Source organism: Colius striatus, chromosome 18 (assembly GCF_028858725.1).
Source record: "Colius striatus isolate bColStr4 chromosome 18, bColStr4.1.hap1, whole genome shotgun sequence".
In the NCBI taxonomy this organism is placed as follows: domain Eukaryota; kingdom Metazoa; phylum Chordata; class Aves; order Coliiformes; family Coliidae; genus Colius; species Colius striatus.
In genome coordinates, this window is record NC_084776.1 from 7,379,165 (window position 1) to 7,398,399 (window position 19,235).

General features: G+C 47.3%; 2 protein-coding genes across 7 annotated transcripts in view; one reads left to right on the forward strand and one right to left on the reverse strand.

Moving 5' to 3' along the window:
* Positions 1–474: 474 nt before the first annotated feature.
* Positions 475–2,114, reverse strand: LOC104559499 (histone H3.3A). The gene is made up of 4 exons (XM_062010556.1): positions 1,897–2,114; positions 1,291–1,432; positions 1,040–1,193; positions 475–956 (listed from the first exon to the last, which is right to left on the reverse strand). The coding sequence occupies exons 2-4, from the start codon at positions 1,416–1,418 to the stop codon at positions 828–830; spliced, it is 411 nt and encodes a 136-aa protein (XP_061866540.1). The 5' UTR covers positions 1,419–1,432; positions 1,897–2,114; the 3' UTR covers positions 475–827.
* A 3,488-nt stretch (positions 2,115–5,602) lies between these two features.
* UNK (unk zinc finger) overlaps positions 5,603–19,235 on the forward strand; it is a 43,145-nt gene continuing 29,512 nt past the window's right edge. For all 6 annotated transcript variants that reach the window (XM_062010557.1, XM_062010561.1, XM_062010562.1 and 3 more), the window contains exon 1: positions 5,603–5,842. In XM_062010557.1, the coding sequence (XP_061866541.1) occupies positions 5,745–5,842 (98 nt within the window). In that variant the 5' untranslated portion in view covers positions 5,603–5,744. The remainder of the gene's footprint in view (positions 5,843–19,235) is intronic.

Genomic DNA, 19,235 nt, shown 5'->3' on the forward strand with positions numbered 1-19,235 from the left:
TTCCTCCTCTCCCCACAGCTGCAGGCCTCAGCTCTAGCACTGCCCACAAGCCACTTCAGCTCCAGCAGCCCTCCAAAAAAACAAGCTCCAGGGGAGCCAGGGCAAGTTCTCCATCCTCTCAACCAGCCAAAAAAAAAAATCAAGTAGCCAGAGCAGCAGCAGTCAGGGCCTACAGGCACCTAGTGGGGCCAGGAAGATGCTTCTTCAAGCCCATTCAAACCAAACGACAAAGACTCCTCAACATGTGAATGTAAAACATTTAATTTAAAAATGTTGACACTACAATATATAAAATAGCTATTATAAATGCACATAGTGTATTCTATAGCTGCCAGGTTTACTTTTTTTTTTTTTTTTAGGAAACTGTAAGTTACACTGTGGTTAAGACTTGTAGTTTCACCCTCTTGAAAAAGTCCACATTTGATCACAGTGATGCATGGTCAGACTAACAGCCCCAATTGTTAAACACTTGGATCAAGTCATAACCAGTTTTATTGCAAAAGGACCCTGTACACATTTATATCAATTCTAGTACCTTACAAGTTTAGCTACCCAACAAGTCATTAACATACAGAAACATGCATGAGAAGCAAGAAAGATCACCCATCCCTTCTGCATATTAGCAACTTGTCACTCCTGAGCAACAAGGCTCAACATCACTGAGGTTTATGTGAACAGTCACTTTTAGCATTCATCCTGAGTGAAAGATGGAATGACTTAAGTACAAATGCAACATATTATAAACAATTTCTTACAAAAAAAGTCACAAATTAAAACCAAAGTATTTTACAGAATTTACTACAAAACACCATAAAAACAGCCTTCACTTAAGCCCTCTCCCCCCGTATCCTGCGAGCCAACTGGATATCTTTGGGCATGATGGTGACTCTCTTGGCATGGATGGCGCACAGGTTTGTGTCTTCAAACAGACCCACCAGATACGCTTCACTGGCCTCCTGTTTCAAGAGGACAAGAAGAAATGTCGTTAGAACCCCCTCGCCCAAGCACCACTGGGCACCACGAGGCTGGAGGTAAGTACCTGCAGGGCCCCAATGGCCGCACTCTGGAACCTCAAGTCTGTTTTGAAGTCTTGGGCGATTTCCCTGACCAGCCGCTGGAAGGGCAGCTTGCGGATCAGGAGCTCCGTAGACTTCTGGTAACGGCGGATCTCGCGGAGGGCGACAGTGCCCGGCCTAGGTAGGTGAGAAGGAGAGAGCACGAGCTGGTGAGGCAGGGCCAAGCCGTGCCAGGACCGTGCCGGTGGAGGCAGGGCCGGGCTGGCGGCCTTACCTGTAGCGATGGGGCTTCTTGACGCCACCGGTAGAGGGAGCGCTCTTGCGGGCCGCCTTGGTGGCGAGCTGCTTGCGCGGGGCCTTGCCCCCGGTGGACTTGCGGGCGGTCTGCTTTGTACGGGCCATGTCTCTTCACTCACCTACGGCGACACACGGGAGTGACACTGGGCTCTCCCTCTCCAGGGCGGTCGCAGCGACACGGCGTCCCGTGTGTGCGTGTCCTTCCCCCCCCGCCGCCACCTTCGTCCAATCCCTTCCCGCCACAGAAGCGGCAGATGCCGACGCTGCCCCCTCCCCCGGCGCAGAGGCGGGCAGGCGGCCAGCGGCCTCCCCCGGGAGGGGGAGGAGCAGCCGTGGATCGCCCCCCCACTCCGCCCCCACCGCGCACCGCGGCCCAGCCGCTCCCCTCCCCGGGGGAAAGGGACTGAGTCACGCCGCCTCCTTCTTCCTCCCAGGCCGCCCCGGAGAGGCGGGGGGGGGGGGGATGGGAACGTGCCGTGACTCAGGGCACGTACGCAGGGCCTGGTTCGGCCTGCCCAGGGCCGGGGGCTCCGGGCGCTGCCGCAGCGGCCACTCCGTACCGCCGTTCGCACGCGTTACTCACCGCTTAGGGACGGGGGACGCGCTGGTGCCGATCGCGCTGCGCGCTGAATCCTGCGCTGCTGCCGCGAGCCGGTGCCGCCGTGAGCCGCTCCGCAGCCGAACAACCGCTCACTGCGCCCTCCCCGCCGCGGGGACGCCGCTTTTATCGCGGGGGGCGGCACACGGCGCGGTGATGTCACAATGCCTGGAAACAGCGCGCCGCGCCACTGGCCGGGACCTCCGCCGGCGCCGGTGCGTCACGACACACAAAGGCCGTGCTCCGGTTCCTCGGCGCTGATTGGGCGCGCGTCCGGCCGCTGATTGGTTGTTAAAGTAGACGTCCGATTGGGTGTTCTGAAGACAGAAGGGGCCAATCGACGTCCGGCGGGCGCTCTGCGTGCTGATTGGACAAAACGGGACAGGGTTTGGATCCTACCCTTTGTTGCAAAGCTCCACAATGGGAAGTCAATAGGAGCGGGGCGAGCGGTGGCGGGGGCGCGGCGGGGCCACCCGGGCACCCCCCGAGCGGCCTCCGCGGCGTCCGGCCCGCACCCCGCTCTCAGCCCCGAAGCGCCTTTCCCGGCGGTGCGGTGCGGAGGCGCGCGGCGGGGGGCTGCGAGCGGCGAGGGCCGGGCCATGCCGCGGGGCCGCCCGGGGGGTGGGGGGCGGTGGGGCCGTCCCCGTCACCCCCCCGCTGCCTCCCCCAGCCGCTCCCTCCCGCAGCCGCAGCGCGAACCGAGGCGCGAGATCCTGGTGTGTGTGTGTCGGTTCGCTCGGCAGCCTGGGGCCTCTCCCCCCCCACACCTCCCCCCCCTTCCTCCCGCCGCTGCTTTTTCTCCTCCCGCCGCACTCGGGAGCGTCGGAGGGGCCGACCAAAGCCCCTCACAAGGGAACGAGTTTCTGGCAGCGGCTCTGGCACCCCTTGCCCAGTTTTATCGTGGCAGCAGCCCGGGAACGCTTGTCGAGGGACGAATATTCAGGCCGGGCAGCCCCGCTGTGCTGTGACCCTCTAGGAGTCAGGGGGAGTCTGACCTTTGGGCCTGGTAAGGCCACCATGGGCCATGTGACTGCCCTGGGAGCACATGGAGGCTGAGCTGTATCCCCTTTTGCCTCCCTCCCCTAGATCCCATGGACAGTAGGTCCCATCCAACGTTAAAGCTAATTGCAAAGTTTCATTGCAAGTAGAAAAGCAGAATCCATGTACCTTGTTGGTAGCATCAAGGAAGATAAATACCAATTACATTAAAGGTCTGTATTTGGGGGGAAATTGTTGCCTTAAGTTACCGCTTGCTATGTATTTAATTGTATTAGCGATGACTGCTGGGAGTGGGGACAGGTCCCTGCTCCCATGGGAAAGGGTCCCACACTCAGAAAGAACAGGTCCCAAATGCCTGTCAGTTGTAGGGCGCAGAATATATAGTGGACACAAACAGATGCCTGCTCAATCACTGCTCCTAAAGGGATCCATGAGCTCCACAAACCCTGATTTTAAATGGTGTTTTGCATCCTCTCCCAGTGCGTCAGGCTCTGGGGCCAACACCCGGCACGACGGGCAGGGTGAGGATTGCTGTGGCTCTGCAGGAGCTTTGCACGTAGGGAGTGACTGTCTCCTGCTCCTCTGCCGGCTCTGGTAAGTCAAACACCCACCAAGATGGTGCAACGGGATGTCTTGAGCATCTCCCCTGCCCCTAGTCCTCATTTTGAAGATTAATTTTCTTTCTTGTAAAGGAAAATGTTAATTCTTTCTCAGAGACAACAAGCTGCATATCACTGGAATGAGTCGGGAGGTGTTGGTAAACAAATCATTTGCTAACCAAATCATATGCACTGTGTTTTGGGAAATCTTAAGTGAACAACTCCCTTTTCACCTGAGTTGTTCATGCTTCAGGAGAGGAAATCCAGAAACCTGTTCTGACGGGAACAGCATATACTTGAAATGTGTTGTTTTTGAGAGCGTGCTCTGCTGTCACTGGTGCCAGAGACCCGTGCATGGTGTTTGTTTCCAGGAGTTGTGAGGCTCCTCAGATGTTTCCCACGTTTTCACAGGCATGGCTGCTTATGTTTCTCATTTGAGAGATACTTTTGATTCTTTTTTGCTCTAAGAGCAGAGAGAGGCCGTGTATCCCTTTGGATGAAACTGGCTGAGGGAGAGGCGGACGCGCTGAAGCTGAAGAGAGCAAACAAGCACATGTTAACAAGGACACGCACAAAGATGGAAGTAAATGCACCCTGAGCAGACACACCTGGCACATCCTGAACATTGCTGTGTTGCTCAGCAGAGTGTACGCTGAGCTGTCCTGACTGGGAAACAAAAGACAACTGGAAGAGGAAACAGGTTCAGTACCAGACTGTAAACATCAGCGTACAAGCATTTGAGTCTGTGATTTCTGAATCCCTGTGCATGAAGTGCTGGTTTGATGGTGTTCTTGGTGTGATTTGTGGATAACTGAAGGGGGTTTCTGTGTGGGGGCTCATTGCTGACAGTGGTTTTGTGTTGGTGTGTATGTGTATATATTAACTGAAATACCTCCTCATGTATTGACTTGGGAAAAGTTGTCCTACTTGACCAAGAGCTGTGTAATTATAGTACTCCAGCCTCCCACGGAGGAGGGTTGTTAGATGAATAAGAAGGTATTGATATCCTATGACTTATTCCTGCATGTGCAGGGGAAGGAGCTATTAAATTACTCCAGTACAAGCCTGCCCGTGGTAGAGGCTGAATCGGTGTAAATGAGAATTTTAATAGTTATTTCCCTCCCCAAAACAGCTGCAGAGGCAGCCCACAGACCAGGCCCCAAAGTTTATTATTAACGTCATTCACCCCGCGTGTGCTGGCAGAGTTCAAAAAAGGTGTTTGTCTTATAAATCCTCACTGCCCTCTGCCACACAGCTGGAAGATCCCAGCGAGGGAAGCGGTTCTGTGTGGAGCTCAAGAGATCAAAGTCCTATTAAAAGAAACTCGTATCATTTCCTCCCCTGGGAGAGAAGTTAATTTACAGAGGAAGCTCTTTGCATGTGAATTCAGCCGCTTCCTTGGACACGGCTCCTTCAGGGGGAGAGTTTCTTCCCTGGGACTGGGAGCCCACGCGATCCTCTGATGACCCGGCATCCCGGGTCCTTTGGTGTCACCTACTCGGAGGTAGGTTCTCCTCGTGGCTCTCTGGGTATTCCTCCTCGGGGCTGCAGTGCTATTGCTTCCTGGACCGCATTGTCCCGTGGGTGCAACGAGAGATGCCAACACTAAAATAGCCCTTTGGCTGGGACACCGCGCTCCCGCATCCTCGTTCAGTCCCTGCGGCGGAGGGAAGTGGTGGGGGGGCGGAGGAAGGAAGTGAGGCTGCCTGCCACAAATAACTCCTCATCCTCTCGCAGGCCCGGCCTCCTCCGCTTGCCTGGAGGGGCCGGGCTGAGCCATCTGGGCCGTCCCTGGGGCTCGGTGCTGTCCCGCGGGGCTTGGGGCGGTACCCCGGGGCTCGCCGCCCTGCCCCGCCGCGGGCCCTTCCTCAAGGCCAGCGATGAGGACACCACCACCCTGCCCCGCCGCCGGGGCGCGCCCTGCTCCCTTCCCCTCAGCGCTACGGGTCCCGTCACGGCCGCGCTCCCCGCGCGGCAGGAAGCGCGAGCCACCGCGGCCGCGGGGGCCGCTGGGAGCTGTAGTCCCGCCGCCCGGAAGCCGCCGCCCGTCGCGTCCCGCGGTTGGCGGAGCGCGCGCGCGCGGCGGGACTACAAGTCCCACCCCGCCCCGCTGCACCGGGGCGGCAATGGCGGCGGCGGCGCCTGCGCGCGGCGCCCTCCGTGCGGACCGCGCAGAGTGAATAATAAAGGTCTCCACGGCGGTAGCGGCGGCGGCGGGAGCGGAAGGCAGGAGGCATGTCCAAGGGCCCGGTGGCGAGCGGCCCCGCCGCGGCCGGGCCGGCGAGCGCCGCCAGCGCGCTGCAGGCGCAGCCCGAGAAGCCGCAGCACTACACGTACGTAGCGAGAGCTTCCCCGCCGCCGCCCGCGCGCCAACACGCGCCTGACGTCAGCGGGCAGCGTGCGGCACGCGCGCACGGAGACCCGCCGCCCGCCCGCGCGGCACCGGCTGGAACCGGCGCCAACCGGCGCGGGCCGGCGGGTCCCGCCTGTGGGGGGAGGGGGCAGGCGTGGGGGGGGGCAATGGAGGCGGGGCGGGGGATGAGCGACTGCCCCCTCCCCCGTCGGGTCGCGCCGGCCGTGATGCATCGGGGCGGCGGGGCAGCGGTGGCCTCGACACCCCCGGGGTGCCCGGTCCCTGCGGCGGGCTGGCCGCCATCGCAGCCCCGGCCTGTGCGAGTAGACAGCGGGCCGGCTGTCATCGCGGTGGTCCCGTTCCCCTTGGCGGGAGTCTCGCTGTGTGGCTTCACGTTGGGCTGGTGGCCCCTTTACCCTGCCGCACGCGTGTGTCACCTCGGGTGTGCAAGTGGCACGTGTGGTTGTGGCCCTTTGCGGTGACAGGCTCCTCGTGTCCAGTTCCCCAGGGCTGTCACTCCGGTCCTCCACTCCCTGAGGTGTCCTGGGGGGCCTTTGGCCACCTGTGGAGAGAGGCAGTGTGAGGAGATGGGTCCTGTGTGGTGTGTTGGTCCCAAGTACTGAAACCTGGCTGATGTGTACATTGGTCCATGAGGGACAGCTGGAGCGGGATCTCTCCTGAGCCAGACACATGATCACTCTCTGCAACTCCCTGACAGCAGGTTGTAGAGAGGTGGGGCTCAGTCTCTTCTCCCAAGTAATGAATGACAGGACAAGAGGAAATGGGCTCAAGTTGCCCCAGGGGAGGTTGAGATTGGAGCTGAGGCAGAACTGTTTCCCTGAGAGGGTTGTCAGCCCCTGTCCCAGGCTGCCCAGGGAGCTGGGGGAGTGCCCAGCCCTGGAGACATTTTAAAGATGTACCTGAGTTGCTGAAGGCCATGGGTTAGTGGTGGGCTTGACAGCGTGAGGTCAGGGGTTGGACTTGATGACCTTAAAGGTGTTTTCCAACCAGAGTATTCCATGACAGTTGTCTTTGAGAAGCTCCTCACAGGCAGACTATGGGAACGTTTCGTGCATGAGTGTGAGGAACATCCCCTATGAGAATTGTTACACAAAAGTCACAAGAAGTGCTTTACCTGTTCCCGTCTTACACCACTCAGATGTGGTTCCTCTGTGAAGGAAACACAGTTGGTGTGTATCACCTCTTGGTGCATATCACCTCTGTCATTGGAAGTGATGCCTCAGTGAAGGCTTATTGCTGGTGTGTGTCTTCCCTAAGTACAAAACACTGTTTCATTGAGTTGTCCCAGGGATACACTGTGCTGTGTGAACCTGGCCTACAATAAGTTGTTTGGGTTGGAAGTTGTGGCAATGATATCCAGCTCTCCTTCTGCAATAGTGGTAATAAAGCAGATAGAGAGTTAGTGTTGTCTTTTTGAGGATGGGCATGTAACGGGTGGAAATAGGTCAGATGTTCCCTGTCTTCCTTAAATTAAATAACATTGGATCTGTTCCTTGTGAACAAAATATATGCCAAACTGTCTTCCCTTATCATTTTAGGGTGTTGTCTACATGCAGAAAAAAATGTTGTGCAAGTAACCCATATCTCTTGCTTGTGTTGATGCCCCCACCCACAATGAGAAGGGCAGGTTCAATGTGTGGTCTGTGGTGTTCTAGTTTATGTTTTCATAAAGTTGGTGGTGGACTTCTTCCCTACATTCACACTACGATACACGGAATAAAAAGAGCTGCAAGAAATGCAGAGGCATGCATCTGTACAACGCATGTGCCTGCTGCAGGGATCACAGGCTATTTGACATCCTCTTCCTTCAGGCTGCTCAGAATACCAAGTCTGTGGCAAAATGAGGGTTTCTAGGTTTTATGTCCATCATTGAAAATCCTGTGGTGATCTTCAGGGAGCTGATGAGTCACACCCTCATAGGTTATTGTATTTCTGGAGGTATATGTAGTTATATATGTAGTTATGACAGCTTTATAGGAGAGCATGGCATGAAGGAGTCTGCTGGGATTGTTGCTGGTGGCAAGAGGATACAGGACCTACTCATAGAGGTGGAGTGACACTAACACCAGAGAAGCAATTGGTCCGAAGTGAGAGAGGGAACAACCCAGATGGCAAAGAGATGAGGTGGAGAGATTTTAAGTACACTAGGTAGAAGAAGATGAAGATGGAAACATGGATATCGAAGATTAGGAAAGAAGCAGTTGGAAGAAAGAGTTGGAAGGAGAGGAAGATCAAGACCTGGTAGCTGAAAGGGACAGAGGAGAATTGGGACAATGTGGGATAAAGGTGGTGGTGCAATTAGCTTCTTTCCAGAGCGTAAAATACGTATTTTCAGATGAATGCTAAAAATACTTCAGTGAAAATAGTTGCAGAGAAGCTGAATAAGCGAAGGCTGGGTTTGGGGGCTGCAGGGTGCTGACAGTGGGATGTGAGCCATACTTTGAAAGCCTTGGATTTGTACACTAGGTCATATCATATTGTAAACCTCCCTCTGATAACATATGGGAACTTATTTGGTGGTCCTTCATGTGAAGGACTTGTATGTTGTCAGAATGTAAATATTTTCTTCCTTTTTTTTTCTCCTTAAATATAGTTTGTTTCCATAAAATGACACAAAGGTTACAAGTTGTAAACTCAAGTAAGCTTAATTATCTGCATACTTTGCTGTTCCCTGGGGACAGGCAATCTGGTGCTGGGGATCTCTCTGTCTTGGAAAGTTTTGGTTGTATTTATTAGGAAACATTCCAATTTCTGTGTTGGTATCAGTTTCTAAACTCTTGTTTTTATTTGCATGAGGTTTTTAGATACTTTGAACTGCAGTTCTGGATCCTGTTAGGAAGCCTTTGTATTATTTCTAGATGTACAGCAAAAGAAAATCTGGAGAAAAAACCCCTCCAGAATTATCAATTGTCTCACACCTTTGGCATTGTTTGGTAGCAGAAGAGCCTAAACCCCCCTTTTGATTGTGTCCCTGGTAGCAGTTGTAGTGTGCAGCTAGATACTCCTGCAGACCAACTCAGGTGTATGCCAGACTCTGCTGTTTGATTACAGATGGTGTGTTTCTCGTCTGGGGATCTGGTATTCCATTTGTAGGATTCAAATGAGTAATGAAATACTCAGCAACTGCTGTTACCTCCTCTCTGAGTTGCTGGATCAGACCTTTCTGCGTGTGGCTTTCCTTGAGATCCTGCAGCTCCCGTGGCAGCATGAGGTTGGGGTATTATTCAGACCATCAGTGTGAGGAGGGCTCATTTCTGGGGTACCTGTGGGCTGGCCTGGCTTTGATCTGTTTTGGGTGATGTGCTGTGCAGGACTGAGTTGATTGCCTGCAGTGGGAAGTGGATTTGGTGTGGGTATGTTCTATCAAACCTCAGCCGAGCATTGGTTTTCACTCTTTCTTTAGCTGGCACGGCTGCTGCTGTCTGTATCTATCTCTGTCTTTAATTGTTATCTACAAATGTGGATAGAGGCAGGGTTCAAAGAAACTGAAAGCACGCGATCACTCCCTTGGAGTTGTAGACGCAGAGTGTTACGGTGTAGTTGTGTTTTGGTGCAGCCTGTCCATTCGGCTGTTGCTGTTTTTGTTGGTTTTCAGTCAGATCGGACTCTTTAATTGTGAATCAGAAAGGTTGTGGCGCTGCTTGGCTGTTTATTGATCTGTCAGAGTTTAGAAAAGTGAAAGTGGAGCCGTCCATTGTTCGCTGTGCCTTCACCTGGAAGTCAGGTAGTTTAATAACTCTCCAGGAAAGCAAACATTCGAGTGAAGATAAATTAACTCATTTAATAAAAACCCAGAGAGTGCCTTCATTCTGTTCCAAATACACACGCTCAAAAGCAGAGTGGAAAATAAACTGAGATACAGAATTGTTAGGCATAACCCAGATTGTCGCTATTGAAGATAATTCTCTTGAGTGTGCCCATCTTATTAAATATGAGCAGCCATCCTGTACATATCCTTCAGATTTTCATGTCCCCACAAGCTGTACCCTCGTTGGAGTTTGGGTCTAAGATGTCAGGGAGGACATCTTGTCCTTTGTACTAGAGTAAGATAAGTTTTGTGGTTGTGTAGAATGTAAAAAACTTGTCTTTCCTTTTGCACAAGGGGAGGAATGGTGGGAAATTCCTGAAGGATTAGTGCCCTGTGAGCAGTGCTAGAAAGGTTGATCGTGCTGTCATGTTAGGAACTGCTGGCTTCCACTCACCCAAGCTTTGTCTTGCTGTCAGCCATTTAGAGGTAGAACAACTAGTGCACTTGAGGGAAGGATGTTTGAAGTGGGGATGAAAATCAGGTTGATGTGAGTTATGGCTCAGATCAAAGATGGTTTTCTAGCTGCGTGTTAGTGAGTAGTGCTGTGTCTAGTGGTTTCTCAGCCTTATGTAGCAACTGTCATTGGGACAGTGATGGAAATATGGGTGGAGAAGAAAAAAGCCAAGATCATAGATGGTCATAGATTTCAGTGAAGAGCTTGCCTGCACAACCACGCTTACCTCAAAATCTTATGTTGAGATTCTTACTAAAAACTGATGACACACAAAAACGCACCTGGAAGCATTTGTAGTAGCAGAGAGCAATTCTTACTTTCTTATCAGTGGACACTGCCTTATCACTGGCAGGGCAAACACAGCATGTGTGAGCTCAAGGGAAAAAAAATAGAAGAAAAGTCAGTGTGGGCTGGCTGTGGAAAGAAAACCAAAAGCCAGATGTGTAGCTAACACGTTTTCAGAGTTGTTGTGCTTTTTAAGTGGCTTGCTCTTCTAGGACCCTGCTTGCAGAGTCTGTTAGAGTATACTTGTGATGTGCTTGAATTGGGTGGTCTTCATAACCTAGCAAACTTGTTTGTGCTTTTGAAATAGTTTTTTTTAGAAACCTTTTGTGTTCTTTTTTAAACCATCAGAACTCTTAAATAACAAACTGTTGTCCTAATTGTGCTTTGGATTTGCAAGTGACAACCCTTAGATCAATAAGCTGATATGGACTTAAACAAAAATAGAAACTAGCCCTGTTGTTTAAACAAATAAAAAAATCCCCCCAAAAACCAAAACCCCCAAAACCAAAACAGAGAAAAAAAACCCACAAACAATCCAGAAAACACCACCCACAAAACCTTGTGCATTTTTAGGTTTCAGGTTTGGTAACACATTTGGAGGTAGTTAGGAAAGCACAGAGTAAGTCAGTACATCTAAACCAGGGACTTAACCATCAGTCTACTACAATCCAAATGTCAGCTTATCAGGGAAGTGTAAACTGGTTATTATTGCTATTTTTTAAGCGTGTGTGAACTTCACTGAATACACAGGTCCACCGCAAACTGTTGCTAGGAAGTGTGAATAGTTACAGGAAGTTGGAACTATAAAATACTGGAGTGTGAACAGGAAGAGCTGCCTTTGCAGTGTGTGCTTGCCATCACATACATCCACTGAAAAATAATGCCCTGGAGTTGATGCTTTTTCAAAGGATTGAAGCATTGGAGCACTGAAGGCCTGCAGCTTGAGAGGTGGGCTAGTGGGTGGCATGGGTCATCTGGGCAGGAGTGCACTGTCCTGTTGATGAACACATGTGTTGAGGCAATAAAGTGTTTCTCCCTTGTGCTGAAACGAGGCTGGAGCTGTGCTTTTGCTTGCTACGTTTACACTTAATAAGCAAGTACTTTTGGATATCAAAAGTGACAGGGAATTCACATACAGAGAACAGCTCTATAGGTGGCATATAAATATTTTGCAGAGCAAAAGGCTTCATGTACTGCTCTGACATTTTCAGAATTGGTTTTGGTCTGGCAAGGCTTGGTATTTCAAACATCCAAAACTGTGGAAGAGTAGAGGAGTTCAGTCATGCAGAAGTGTTCCAACTTGGAAAATGATTCTTTCACTATAAAAATGTTACTGTTAATGTTTATACCTGGTTTACATTAACTTGCAGAATAATTGTTGTTGTGGCATGGGAAACAAAAATTAATAATTCTTTTAGCTCTAGAAGACCTCAGAGCTTAGTTTTCCATTCTATAATTTTATAATATTATGATAAAAATTATTATAGTTATCATTTAGTAGGTTTATATTCTGTTTTTTTGGTGTATTTTGGAGCTTTATTTTAAGGAAAATTCTGTTGGAATTTAATAACTTTATTTTTTCTAGATCAACTCTTTCCACTAGAAAAAGGTTTTTCTAACTTGTGTGAGCAGGTGAAATGTGCAGCCTTCTTGTTACAAAGGGTCTGAACAGTGTCCCCTGGAAAATCTCCCTGCCTGGCTGTTTGCTGGACAGGGCTGCCCCTGTACCAACGCAGCAGGAGGGAATGTGTCAGTACGACAGTTAATCACGCTTATTGTGTAGCATATTAGTGTGAGCTAACTGTCACTGGTAGGCTGTATTCATACACCAAGCTGTGAACTGGGGCATCCAGAGAGTGAACACACGTTCCCTTCTGTTAACCCTCTTACGAGGAGTTGTAGTTTCTGAGAAAGGAGGGAAATTAGACCTGGAGCAATAATGTTTTAAATTGTTGCGTTGAGGCTGGTGAGAACCTGCCCAGTGGGACCCTCCATGCCTTTTCAGAGGATGCTGAGATGTTTTGTTCCTTCTGCTAACTTTTTGCTTTCTACAAACATTAGAAATCATCTTTAAAGCACAAGAGACAGGGCTGAAAGAGTGGGTGAGAAGTTACATGGTCCATCTCTTTGCCTGATGCAATTAGGGACACCTAAACTGTTTCTAAGATATTTTTCTTTGACTAATTGTAGTTGCTTTTTTAATATCATGTCCATTTCCTTAAGACTCCTTAAACTAGGTTTTGCTGAAATAATGGGCTACAAGAGAGAGAGTCACAGGTATTTCTATTTCATAAAGGCTTTATAAACCTTTTGTAGCATCCAGCACGTTGCAAATCAGGTGCTGAGTTGTTTCTGAGAGCTCTGCGCTATGCATGTACAGACCCAGCCAGCAGATCCCCCGGTGTCCTAAATTAATGAATGCCAGTGGGCTGCAGAGCAAGTGGAACTTCTTAGCTATCTTTTTTACCTCTGCTTTATTGAGAGAGAGTTTGTGTTTCGTATTGGGACAATTAAAAATATAAAGCCTCACCAGAAGGTTGCACAGAGAGATGCTGAAGGCTTGTACTTTCTCAAACTCCACCTAGTGATGACAGGCAATTTAGATGCTTGTGATAGTTTTTACAGCAATCTCTGTCTTGTGTATTTTGATCAGTGCTTGACGCAGTTAGTACCAGTTTGACATTTGAAATATCACTTGGGATGAATGTTCCCTTCACACGAATGCCAACAATTTTTTTCTCCTCCTAGCTTTGTTGCAGCCTGCCTTCTTTCTCATACACCTTCACCCCGATGTGGTGCTTGTTCAGGTTCAGAAGGTTATTGATAAAAGGAAAGTGCTAGGTTTTCTTTGAAAGAAATATTTCAGCGTGCTGAAGTGCAGTGATGGCAACAAAACTGTTAGCTCATCAAGATGCTTGATACTGGCCTAATTCTTCTGTCTCACTACAAGTCAGAGACATTTAATTGAATGGAGTTGTCAGAAGAGAAAAATATACTGCATTTGTGGTCAGTTAAGTAAAACCTTAGGCTATCTATCCCCTGGTACCTGTTGATCAGACATTTCCAAATAAATTTCAGCTTATTCAGAGTGGTTCGCAGTTAATTACAGAAATTAAGGTTGAATTGCTTTTTATCATGTACACCTAGGATTTCCTTAGATTAATAAGCAATCATGCACATATGGAAAGGGAAATAATTTCTTGAAAATATACCTGATGAATATCTGTCTGAATTAATTGAAGTCAATATTGTTTTACTTGTTAGCTTTCATCTTCTGCATGTCATCACAGTTCCAAAAGAAACTGTCAGTCCATACCCAGGATGCTCAGAGGTGATTTTTCTTCTCAGATTTTCACTACTCTGTGAGCTTTCATTAACGGCACTTAAGTATTACCATTGTAGCAGAATTAGCCCAGCAGATACCTCAGGGCAATTGTGCAGCTTTACAGCCACAAGAAAAAATAAAATACAGTTTTCACATTTAAAATGCCCTGAGGGTGACACCAGATTCATTCATGTATTGATTAGTCAAAATGGAAAGCGAGCAGGTGTGATATAGCCCGGGATTTGAGTGCAGAACTGATCCACAACTTGATGCCAACATACCTGTGTGAAGTGCAGTGTGCTGTGGGGTTCCTGTGATGGTGCTTCTTTGGACCTGCCTATCTGTGTGTGTAGGGCTTATTCTGAGCTGTGCCTGCCTTAAAGAGTGTCAAAAGACTCTACTGGGCTGCAGCAGACATGGATGAAATCTGACTTGAGTGTTGAATGGAAAAGAAAATGGATTGAATGGCTAAAATTGATTGTTCCAAATCAACCAGTAAGAGTTGGCTTTTATCTTTGTACTGGCACATGTATTATGGGATGCAGGTTCATGCTTGTTAGAAAATCACCATGCTTTGTTTCAAAGGCTGTTCACAAATATAAACCTTTCCAAAGAGGCTGCTGCAGAGCTGTTTAACCTGAGAAGAAGCAGATGCTGTTTCATTTTTAGATGTAGATTGATCTGAGTAAGAGCACTATAGAGCTGTCGCTTCTTGTGGGATTTTGGTTTTCTGGTTTTGGTCCAGTGTAAGTGTAGACCTTTAAACAGTTCACATGTTGTCTTAAAACTGTTTTGAGTATGGGGCTGCAATTGATCTATGAGCAGTTTGTTAAATCATGAGGGTTCCTGGCGTGGTCAGGAGAAGGCTACTGTGCTTCGTTTCTGAAGCACCTCTTGTGAGACAAGATGTTGTGGGTTAACTGCCTGAAAACACTCATAAAAGTCTGTAACTGAAACCCTGGGCTATGTAATGGCTTGTATGGAAATAATATTTTTCTGAATTAGCCTTTATAAATTCTTGCATGTGGGATGTTTTGTTTTAGGGAACTAGCAGAGTGAGTAACACAAGTTTTAAAACAGCCCAGCCCTGTTCCCAGCCTTCAGTAGTATTTCTACACTTGGTAGCCCTGGGTAGGCTCTGTTGGTGATTGAAGTGATGGTGAGAGGAGTAGAGTGTGCAAAAACTTTAGTGGGAGCTGGAACTTTTAGATGTTTACAGCATAGGACACCATTTGGACCTTAATTCATTGTAGTCTTAGTGCAGCAAACCTGATTTGTGTTAACTCCCTTTGAACCCTACCTCTCTGCAGACATTCTCCATGTGTCTGGTGCTACAAACACAAATGGTAGGATAGAAAAGCATCATCTGTCCCATCCAGTTAATATTTGGTAGAAAATTTATCTGGATGTAAGCTGTATAAATAACATAATGGATGAGTCTGTGGATGGATGTGTTTGCAAAGTAATTAGTAGTAAAATATTTAACTGCTCATATTTAAGCACGTGTTGATATATTGTGCTTACAGTTAAACCAGGTGTGAACCTTCAACAGTGTACAGCTGTCTGGATGCAGTAAGCTCCAGTATTTTGACTGAAATGGGCTCAGCCCACATGTTCTTGAAAAATAATGATTTCAATATGATCCTGTTTTCATAGACTCGGCACTTCCCCAGGTGCTGTAGGGAAGGATTAATGGCAGCTATGTAGTTTGTAGAGCACGAACCAAGCCATTGAGTGATGAAGGCTGTCTCAACTGGGGGTGATGTGTGTTTGAAAACAGGGAGGTGTACTTTAGACACAGCTGTGTTGTTTGCATAAACTAACAGTGTCAACTTGAAAATATGTCATTTCAACTTGGAAAGAAATTGGCTGTGTTTTGAAAACATCGCCTGAACTGTCTAAATGCTTAGTTAATTTTGAGGTCATGTAATACATATTCATGGCCAACTAATTTAGGGAGGGGGAAAGAGCTCAAACTCAAGGAAAGGTAAATGTAAACTGAGGGCTTTATGCAGAGTTCTAGGTCTTGCTGAATGGCTTTTAAGGAAACATCTCTGAAGTGCAGTGCAGTTAAAGGTTTGCATGTGCCTCTGCTTGGATTGTTTTAATTAAAAAGGTGAAATCTCTGTGCAAACAAACACTTGTTTTTGAAATGGATTTTACTGTATTTCATGGTCCACTGAGGCAAGAAGTTTATGCCTTTCAAAGAGAGCACACTGACAAAAAAAAATAACTGATATTGTTTTCTTTGTTGGGTTTGAATGACACAAGTCGATGTAGGCCAAGCCCAAGGGATGCACAGCTTGAGGGAGGTCTGAACAAGCACCTCTGTCCCCTGCCACCACAGGCTGGAACACAATTGTAATCATGTCTTAGCTCTTTACAAATATAATACATGTTCATTTTATTCAGTTAATTCCTAGTTGAAAGCCTTGATTTTCTTCTCTCATCAAGATGAAGTGTTGCTGAGGTACTAGCTAAGTACAACATGGTATCCCTCTCAAAAGAAAGCCGTTTTTGCTCTGGAAACCAAACAGTGTTTTTGCCTGAAACTGGTGCAAGGCTGTCTTCCCACAATGAGCTGGCACCATGCTGTAGTGTCTCTCTTTGTTTTTCCTTAGTTTTTCAGTGTAGACAAGACACAAATGTTTGTGTCTGACATTTTTCTTTTAATTGAAAAGTATCCTGATTGTTTCTGGTAGTTGCCAACACATGTTATTTTTAGCATGAACTTCTGCAGTTGCTCAGTTTGAGTTCTTATCTATGAAGCATTGGCAGTAGTTAGTTCTTTCCTCATGGCTGAATTGAATTAGGTGCGTTATTGTCCACCCCATGATCTCCTTTGAAATCCAGAGAGTTGATCAGGTTACTGCTGAATGTGACTGTTGTATTCGTGGTGTGTTATCCTTGGTTTTTCTCTAATCTAGCAGTTTGTATTTTAGCTTCTGCAGTACCTACTATCCTTTAGCATTCATTTGGGAGGGTCCAGCTCAGCTTTACTTGCTAAATCGATCTGATGCCTAGAAAAAGGGAAACATGAGTGTTGCCTGCCTATTTGTCAAGTAGGAAGTGGAGGAGCCATGGGCTATGGATGCAAGCAGTTGTCCTTCTGAGCATTAAGGTACACAATGAGTTATATGAGCTCCAAAAACAAAAAAACCACCCCTCCACGACCAAACAAGCCCAACTCCATGCATCTGTAATAAGTCCCTCCAACTCTACTTTCTTTATTTGCCCTCAGACTGACATTATTGTCAAGCTCTAATGGAGAAGGGGAAATCTAACAGCTTTAAAATTACACAGTGCTGTCTGCTGTGTGACCTTTTTCCAGTTGATGGTTCAATTTATTTAGGTGATAAAGAAAACACTGAGGCATGTGAAGTCTATCTTCTTGACAGATGTGAGCTTACTGAAACTTTTTCTTCATCCTTTTCTCCTTCCTCACATTCACAGTCAGCCTTTTGTTTTTATAAAGTGATCCATATATTTTTTTCTTTGAGATTTAAATGCTTTCTAATCTTTTCAAGGTTTACAGAACTGCACCTGGCTATTGAGAGTATGGAAAGGCAGATAGATGGATGGTTGGTGAGATGTACTGAAAGAGAGATGCTTGCATTTTGGGTGAGGCAATGCATGGCATATCAACAAGCCTTGGTGTGAAGTGTGAGGCTTTGGTCAGGTCTGTGAGGTTATTTACAAAAGTACCATTAAATATGGAAAAAAAGGAGAAATATCCAATAATGGTGAGCCCCAGTGATTGATAGAGATTCCTGGTAAAACCGGATCAGAACATTTACTGAAAGCATGATGAAAACCTTCAAGTTTACTACTGCAAGTGTTTGTTATTGTTTGACATTCAGCAGTGATTTGTCCAAGGCTCTGTTTCAATATTAAATTACATCTGCCAGTAAGTAAAAATATTATTTATTGAAACAGACTCGTCTTAACTACTGCTCTTAGTAGAAGGATGCTAAACATTTCCTTGCAGAGGTTTAGGCAGGCTGTAAACCAGGCTGCTGGTAGTCTGCAGCTGTTGATTATGGGATTTGATTGCCTTGTGCCCACCTCTGGGAATGATGAACTACAACTCCTATGAAGCTAGACTGTTTGTGTCCCTTTTTTTTCCTCCCAAATCCCAAGAAACATGTAGAGTTGAAGGTTATGTTCCCTGCCAGGAAGCTTGCCTGGCATTGCAATGCCAGCATTTCATAAGATGTCATGGCATCAATGCTGGTATCAAACCCATTCTCTGAATTGTTTTGGAACAATGCTATCATAGAACCATGGAATGGTGGGAGTTGGAAGGGACCTTTAGAGATCACCCAGTCCAACCCCTAAAGTAGGTCCCACCTAGATCAAGTCACACAGGAATGTGTCCAGGTGGGTTTTGAAGACCTCCAGAGAAGGAGCCTCCACACCCTCCCTGGGCAGCCTGGGCCAGGGCTCTCTCACTCTCGCAGTAAAATAGTTTTTCCTTAAACTTTTTGTGTTCCAGCTTCTTTCCATTACCCCTTGTCCTATCACTAGATACAACAGAAAAAAGTGCTGCCCCAACCTCCTGACACCCACCATTTAGATATTTGTAAATATTAATGAGATCTCCTCTTAAATCCTTCTTTTCTCTTTTCCTTTTTCCCCCCTCTTATTCTGAAATATCTTTTTTGCCCTAAGAGCAAAAACTCCTGAGCAATGTCAGAGCTGCATATCATGAGTTTTCTGTATCAGTAATGATATGTTAACTGAAAGGTGGATTAGTAGGATTTTTATTGAGTATCCTGTTGGAATAAGTAGATTCTGTCATGCACCACTGACTCATTTCAATTGGAATACCACAGTTCAGTAAAAGAAAATAATTGAGTCATGGATTTCTTACTTAAAGTGTGTCTGATATCATCTTTTGCAATAAAATTTTATGAGGGTGAAATGAATTTAGAGAGATGATTAAATATGGACAGCTCTCTTCCTCTTGTGTTGGGATGACTCTTTGAGCTTAAGAAGGAAAATGGCAGTTTAGAAAACATTTTCAATAGATAAGCGTTATTGAATTGGAAACATGTATATCTACAGTTAGATGTTTTCCCCTGGGTTTTGCAATGCTGCCTTCTTTGCAGGCAGTCTGTAAAGTAAGCACACCTGGGTTTACTTCAGATAATTTTGTCTGTGATAGCTCAAAACACAATTTTAAACTTTAAAGCTAAGCTGGTGATTTGTTGTTGTTTTTGAGGGTTTTTTGTGCCTAAACTGAGTTAGGAAAATTTATCCTCCGTGCTGTCTGGACAGATTGGTGCAAATGGGAGCCTCCAGTGAAAGAAAGCTGATACTAACTGAGAGCAATGACCTCTGTCATTCAGACTGCATTTTTCAGGAAGAATGCCTGCCTACAAGTGAGGTGAACTGGGACTACCTGAAACTTGGAAATCTAAGGCCTCATGCAGTTGTGTCTGTAACAGCAGGACACCACTATAAAAAACAGCCAGACA

What these genes read in the sequence shown, in the direction of transcription:
- LOC104559499 (XM_062010556.1), bottom strand. Translation starts at nt 1,418, where the DNA reads ATGGCCCGTACAAAGCAGACCGCCCGCAAGTCCACCGGGGGCAAGGCC. An exon ending in AAGAAGCCCCATCGCTACAG is followed by an intron (nt 1,194 to 1,290) that starts GTAAGGCCGCCA and finishes TCACCTACCTAG; the next exon opens with GCCGGGCACTGTCGCCCTCC. An exon ending in CGGCCATTGGGGCCCTGCAG is followed by an intron (nt 957 to 1,039) that starts GTACTTACCTCC and finishes CTCTTGAAACAG; the next exon opens with GAGGCCAGTGAAGCGTATCT.